The sequence below is a fragment of the Notothenia coriiceps genome, unplaced genomic scaffold (assembly GCF_000735185.1).
Source record: "Notothenia coriiceps isolate Sejong01 unplaced genomic scaffold, NC01 NC01_scaffold00000339, whole genome shotgun sequence".
NCBI classification, from domain to species: domain Eukaryota; kingdom Metazoa; phylum Chordata; class Actinopteri; order Perciformes; family Nototheniidae; genus Notothenia; species Notothenia coriiceps.
Genome location: NW_011333040.1, coordinates 11204619 through 11211714, shown reverse-complemented (window position 1 = coordinate 11211714; position 7096 = coordinate 11204619). Strand labels below are relative to the sequence as shown.

Genomic DNA, 7096 nt, shown 5'->3' with positions numbered 1-7096 from the left:
GTGCAATTTACAATTAGAGGCATTGACATCACCATGACATCACTGGCCTCCTGATGTCAACAGTATGGTTTGCTCCCCCCCCCGACACAGCGCTATGAGTCAGGCACTCTGCTGTTTGTCTTTGGCAGGAATTTTCTTCAGTCAGACTAAAGCACAACACTGAGCACTGTAGCTTGTTGAACATGGGTAGTCAGACTTTTAAATCAAAAAAAAAATGTACTGTAAGAACTTAGTGTGGGCAGGAAATAACATGTACCGGTATTCTTTTTGCTGTTATCACAATAGTCATGACAACATCCTATGTTTTGGAATAATGTTTTTTTTGGAATTTTCCGAGATACCATTTAAGGAGAATATGAAACAGTGATTGAAGTATTAGCTGCAATACCACACTTTTAAATACTAGAAACAGTTCCACTTTGACAAGTAAAGTTAAGTATTAGGGCTCAAATGGACTTAAAAAGTAAAAGTGCTCAGCGCTTGTTTGTTTTGGTCTGTTGTAACAATTCCCTTTGACATTTACAGAGATGATGATCATTTGTTTGCTACCCATCCTCTTTTTTGAGTAGCAGCAGTCTGGAAATCTTGAGTTACCTAACAATTTGTACTCAAACTCCTCCTCCTTACTATTTTCCTGCTGGCCATAAAATGTGTTCTTGGAGTACTCAAGCATCCTTGGTGTGTTTGTGTTGCTCTTGGCCGCAGATGGCAGGCTCTCCATCCCATGAAGCGGAAATGTGGCTTGATCTCCTTGAGAAAATCCAACTGGGAAGACACACAAAGTGAGGTTATCAATTATCTAATAATGGATCAGGCTTTCTTTTTGACACAACAAAAATGGGATAATGGCAACAATAACCTTTCTCCTCACTTATGATTTATATTATACAAACACTAGAATACACATGGTTAACAAGAGTTATGGGTAGTGAGGAAAAACCGTAATCTCTCTTGCAATTTAGCGGCTCCCGGTAGTATTGGAAGGTACTGGATTGAGTGTGTGGTATTTGTGCGCTGGGCATGGCCACAAACAGCCGGTCCTGTGTCGTCTCTTGATAGAAATTGATGGGAGTTCCTTGGTAATATCCAGCTGGGAGGGCAAAAATTGTGAAAATGCTTAGTAAATAATCATAGATTACAAAATGTACAGTAACTCTGTGATTAAATCAAACCTACTTTCTTAATGTAACAATAAATGAATGTGTATCAAATACACAAGCCTAAATAAACAAATTATGAACAAATAAAAGGTGTGAGGACTACATCACCATTGCAAAAACTGCTTGGCAACTTTAGCTGAGTCGGGTCAAATGTACTTTTCAGACATTAAAGAGTACATATCTGTTTAAATGTTTTTTACGTCATAATTGTAGCAGTTTTTGTAGCAGTATAGAGCTTAGCAATATGGTACATTTTGCTAAATACATAACATAAAAACCTGTTTTCAGTTATGCTTACAGAGCTGGTTGTAGTTGGTGTTCTGGTATTTGGGTGTAGGACGAAAAGGCATGGTTACACCTGGCTGATATGTCCCTTCATTTTTCACTTGGTTCATTATGACAGGTAATGACTGGCGCTGCTGATCCGGGTGTTCACTGTGATACCTTGGGGATTAGAGAAGGTCAGAGACAGGGTTTTCATGTGTACAGTAAGACAAATCAATACATGTTGCTTCTGGGCTGTCAATATATGCTATGCCACATCTCAATCATTATGTCTAAGAGGTCTATCCTTCTATTTTATGTTAGTCAAATAGTAGTTTGATTGTTTACACATAATGTTGTGGATCACTATTCCATTTTGAGTCAGTATGTTCTCTGTCTTAAATAGTTAAAAAAGGATGAGAGGGGGATTTAGTTTGCAATCAGCCATTACTGATCATCATCAGTATCATGTATTACATTGAATTTGTTATGGGGCTGTTAACATTGAATTTGTCATTTCCTGTTTGAGGAAAGTGCACTGGCTTTGAATGGCTCTCTCTGCTGGTTCAGTCAAGTAACTGGCTAATAAATATTGTCTTTCTTGTTTATGAGAAGGTTAATAACATTAAAGGTTCATATTGCAACGGCAACCATTGTTAATTGATGTAAATGTTGCTATAAAATAATGGATACAAAAATCACATAAATAATGGATGAAATTGTTCACACAATCTAAAACGGATATGTTAGCTATTTTCCTCTTTAATTTAGCCAGCTGCTGTTTTAATTCTTATTACTGTCATATCTAACGTTAGCTAACTAGCATTTAATAAGTAGTTGATAAGAAGTTGACTTTCTTTATCGGCATACAGTACTTACATTATATGACGGTGAACCTGTTGTATGTACCTGATGAGCTTGAACCACCATCAAAACAAAACGAAGCTTTATCTATGAAATACTTATATATTGCTGAAAAAAGTTATGTGTAGTTAAACTTAGCATTATTTGAAATGTTAGCTAACTTCACGGAACGTCCGGCAGTTTTTTGACGTTTCTGATTGGTGGGTTTTCCTTCTATTATTTATTACTATGACACTGACACATGCATTCAGAGATTGTTCAGCTCATGTTTAAAAATGGCTTTCAATGTATACAGTATATGCTTTCAACATGCTTTCAACATGCTTTCAACACTCCACAGACAATTATTTGCAAATGTTGTTTGTGATATTCATTTTCCAAATGTCATGTTTGAATACATTTATGTGGGAGAATTATTTTACAGTTAATATCAGTGTGCATGGAAAACTTTAACAGCTGCCTGGAAAACAGTTGTAACGTAGTTAATGAGATATATGCGAAGTTTATAACTTTAGGCAAACACACTTAACGTTACCCTTTCTTATAACAACTGAGATACAATACATTATAACTTAAAGAATCCCTGTGGTTATATTTTTAATACTCAATTCCTAAAAGGATTTCGTAGTTTTAGGCGATACCATGACGATAGGTGTTTTTATGGATTTTATCCCTTTGTGTTTGATGTTATTCGTATCAGTGTGTAAATACATATAATTTTTTCTTTAAAATATAAAAAATCTCAAAGACACGTTACCATGGTAAAAAGCTAAAAATCGTAACGAACAATTACGCTTGTTCATAATACACCCCCGTCGAATACAATGGTATAATCTCAGAGGTAGGGAAGACCTGTAAGTGAGACAAATCAAGCCTGTGACAGCGGAGAAACTTGAGTTTTATAACAAATAAATACTAAACAGAGGTACGTATTATTCAGAAGTCAACGCTTGACCTCTTTCAGCTGTTTCGTTTCACAACAGCAACATGTTTTCCTGAGCTGTCAGTACAAATGTGGGGTAATTGCAGAGAAGATGACCATTTGCTAGCGATAGCTGAGCTAGCTGTTGCTAGCTTTCTGCTAGCTGACTAACAGCTAGCTGCTAGCCGATCCATCAGAACTGCTGGGACTTGAGCAGGAAGAAGTAGCATGCGAGCTAGAAGCTAGCTAGCCTTTTAGCTAGCTATCCTATTTTGGGATTGGCATTCCGCTAGGTAGTAACCTTTACTTGGCTGCCTTTATCATGACTGCGAGATGGCTGTTTATTTAGTAACATTATAACTATCTTTTGATAGACGGATATCAGCTTACGTGAATTGGATAGCAAGAAAAACTATGATGATGTTGCAATGTTTTCACAGACGTGAAATCAACTGGTATGAATGACGAGAAACAACACAGGGCCTAGTTTCCCTTACTTCCAGGTTATCTTTGATTTGTCTTTGGCACATACAGTAGTTTATATATTATACATGCAGAAGTGTCGCCTGGTAAATTACGAAGCTACTAGCATGTTGTGTTTGCTTTCACTATTGATGAACGTTAGTATTACTTCCATGAACTTGGAACACAATGTTGATCTCATCTGTTGCTATCATAGAAGTAGCTGTTTTGTAGCAGACTATCATTAGAGTCATTTCTGTTGACATGCATGTTCAATTTGCCCTATATTCTATCATCTATGTTATGTAATTACTCTTGATTAAATATTTTTTTACATTTTTATGACCTGTTATCTTTAGAAATGACAATTAATTATTAAATATTCAAATATTTAGTGTAATGAGCTTAATAAAATCCATTGAAAAGTGTGCCCAACATTATGTTCATTTTGTCACGTTGCTAAGGATACATTTGTTTTACTTTCAGTTGCTGCCTGGTTTATTCCTAAAGTAAAAATCTGTTCATTTAGTTTTAGAGAACATTAATAGACTATAATAAACTGCGTGAATGAAATATAACATTACATTAACATTGTAAAACTGGAAGAGTCTACAAATGTATGTGTTGAGTTTTAATTTCTTTACTGACTTCTGTATTCTTATTTCTCTTTTCTTTCTATCAGGGGTCAAAGAGAAGCGTTGCAATGTCCTTAAAGCCGCGGGTGGTGGATTTTGACGAGACATGGAACAAGCTACTGACGACAATCAAGGCTGTGGTGATGCTCGACTATGTGGAGAGAACCACGTGGAATGATCGATTCTCGTATCCTATGCAAACTTGCTCCATATTTATATTAGTACAAGATTACAAAGATTTCTGCAAAGTTTTAGAATAGTGTTTATGGACATGAAGTCAAACTTTAAACAGAAGATTTGGTTAATTTAGTTTTGATAAATTAGCCAATTTTCTTTTTTATAAAATCTGTAATAGTTTATAGTTGATACCGTATGCTGTAAGTGTTAAACAAGCTGTTTCTTTAGACAGAGGCGAAGCAACTATTAATTTTTTATAGCAAATACATCTATTCATAATGAAACCATGATATTGAAACTAAGTTATTATCCTTCATTCGGGGACCAGTGACATTTATGCCTTGTGCGTTGCATACCCAGAGCCTTTGGGTGAGAGATTATACACAGAGACCAAGGTGTTTCTTGAGAATCATGTTCGGCAGTTGTACAAGGTAAGCACTCTCAAGAGTTTTTTAACAGCTGGAAAAGAAAACCCTTCTGCTAGCATTTTATTTCTGTATTGCGTATCTTTATATAACACATGTACATTTTGTCTGTGTGCATTTTAGAAAGTCCTGGAATCAGAGGAGAAGGTGTTAGTGATGTACCACAGATACTGGGACGAGTACAGCAAAGGAGCTGACTACATGGACTGCTTGTACAGGTAACATTGCTGCCTTTCATTTTCTTTGTTTATAATTGGCTGTATTTCATATCATGGAGTCAGTATGCTAACACGCCGTTAAGAGATGTCCTTTCTTCTTCTCCATCTTTATTATAATTTGTTGTATCTTCAAGGTTTTCCAATTAGAGATTAAGGAAAACATGTTGTGTCAATGTCCTTCGATGCAGAGTGTACTCATTCAATCACAAGCTAGCATAACGTTTTTTTACACTTTAAATATTACGTCATGTTCGAAGTGCCATTTTTCATTTGATGTGTCCTTATCCATTCTAAATCAATACTCCCTTGGAGAGCTCTCAGATCTATTTTTATGAACTTCCCACCAGACCGTCTGTGCATACATATGCCTTTGTAATTTATTTTGTCCCTGTGAGTGAGAGAGAGAGAGGCTCTTGGCTTTAGTGGTGAAATAATAGTGTTCAGTTCTTAATATAGAAGAGGGTCGCCTAATATCCTCACCTGAAGTCTGGGAAACATACAAGCCTGCTTTCAAACTCAAATTATCCTGTAATCGTGGTTAGATTAAAGTGCCAACTGAATCAAAACAAACACCTTAAATTATAATTCTGCTTTTTAGGTTTGATGGTTAGTATTACTCAACACTAGCAGTTGTACTAGCAGTCGTATAACCCTTGACGCTGGTGTTTTATGCTTGACTGTTGGAAGAAAATCGGGCTAAGGGTGATTGCTGGGCTGCTGACTGAGGCACAGCTGTGAAAACTCCACATCATTTAAGGTGGACTAAATCAGACATCATGGATCTGCATTATGAAAGCTATCAAAAACTGTGTCAGCCTGTGTGGTAGCCTTCCTGCTGCTAACTTGCGTCCTTTATGAAATGTTGAAACAATACTGGTGTGTGTGTTTCAACATCATAGTATCTGTGATTAGTGACACCAGAATTAAATGAATCTTCCTCATTTCCTACTACCATGTGCAGACAGAAACCCAACTTTTACTCCCTTGTCACAGAAGACTTTTTGACTCTTCACACAGGTGTAAATTATGAGCCATTGTTAGTGTAATTAACTACACCTGAGCTTTTCCTCCTGTAAGTCAAAGTGTCTGACCAACAATGACTTTTATGTAAGTCTGCTGTTTTGTGCTGGGCAGGTAGGGCACCCTGATATTATCACAGCTTTTTGCCTCAAAGTGCTGCCTACAGAGGGTTAATGAGAGGAGCGAGACACAACCATAATTGTGTGAGCTGTAAAACCCAAACAATGTGTTAAAATACTCTGTAGAGCTGCAGACTTGGTTTATTTTAGTACTTCGATCCTTTCACATAAGACAATTGTAATATGCTTCGTAGTTAATAATATGTCAAACCTATTGATTCCTGGTAAAATTATCTGAATAATATCAAGCTGTTTTCTTTCACTAACATATCAATGTATGTTCTGGCTAGTTAATGGACCCAGGTTAAAAACAAGAATTCAACCCAGCTGTTACGCAGTTTATCTATGACTATAGGGATTCTGTGTCACTGAAACCATGAAGTTGGCTGAAAGGAATGCTACATCCATAAACTTGAGTGGATTGGTTTATTGCTTGTTACACAAAATGTGACCACTTATACTCTGTACAGAACATTGCCCCTAAAAGTAGCGGCCCTTTTAACTGTCTTAAAGGCTTAAAGGCATTGCATTTTCTTCAACAAAAGTCAAGGTCTTATTGGTATTTAATACAATTAAATTGGGTTTTATTCATATTTTTTTCTGACATTACAAATTATATATAATAGTGTTTAAATTTGAATAATTTACCAAAGGTTTCAATTATGTTGATCCGGATAATGGGAAAAACTCCCTTAAAACTGGTCTTGGTGTGGTGTTAAAAAGCCTTAACTCTAACTTGCATTTAAGGTCCCATGTCATGGCCATTTCTACTGATCATAATTCCATTGTTGAGGTCTACTAGAATAAATTTATATTGTGCAATTTTCCAA

The 7096-nt window shown here is 36.2% G+C and overlaps 1 protein-coding gene across 3 annotated transcripts in view; it reads left to right on the top strand.

The window, feature by feature from the left end:
* Window positions 1-3122: 3122 nt before the first annotated feature.
* Window positions 3123-7096, top strand: part of cul2 (cullin 2) — an 11970-nt gene continuing 7996 nt past the window's right edge. For 2 of the 3 annotated variants that reach the window (XM_010771255.1, XM_010771240.1), the window contains exons 1-4: window positions 3123-3213; window positions 4355-4494; window positions 4813-4915; window positions 5033-5127. In XM_010771255.1, the coding sequence (XP_010769557.1) occupies window positions 4376-4494; window positions 4813-4915; window positions 5033-5127 (317 nt within the window). In that variant the 5' untranslated portion in view covers window positions 3123-3213; window positions 4355-4375. Of the gene's footprint in view, window positions 3214-3484; window positions 3504-4354; window positions 4495-4812; window positions 4916-5032; window positions 5128-7096 lie in introns of those variants that run through there. The other variant, XM_010771247.1, reaches the window with a different exon arrangement.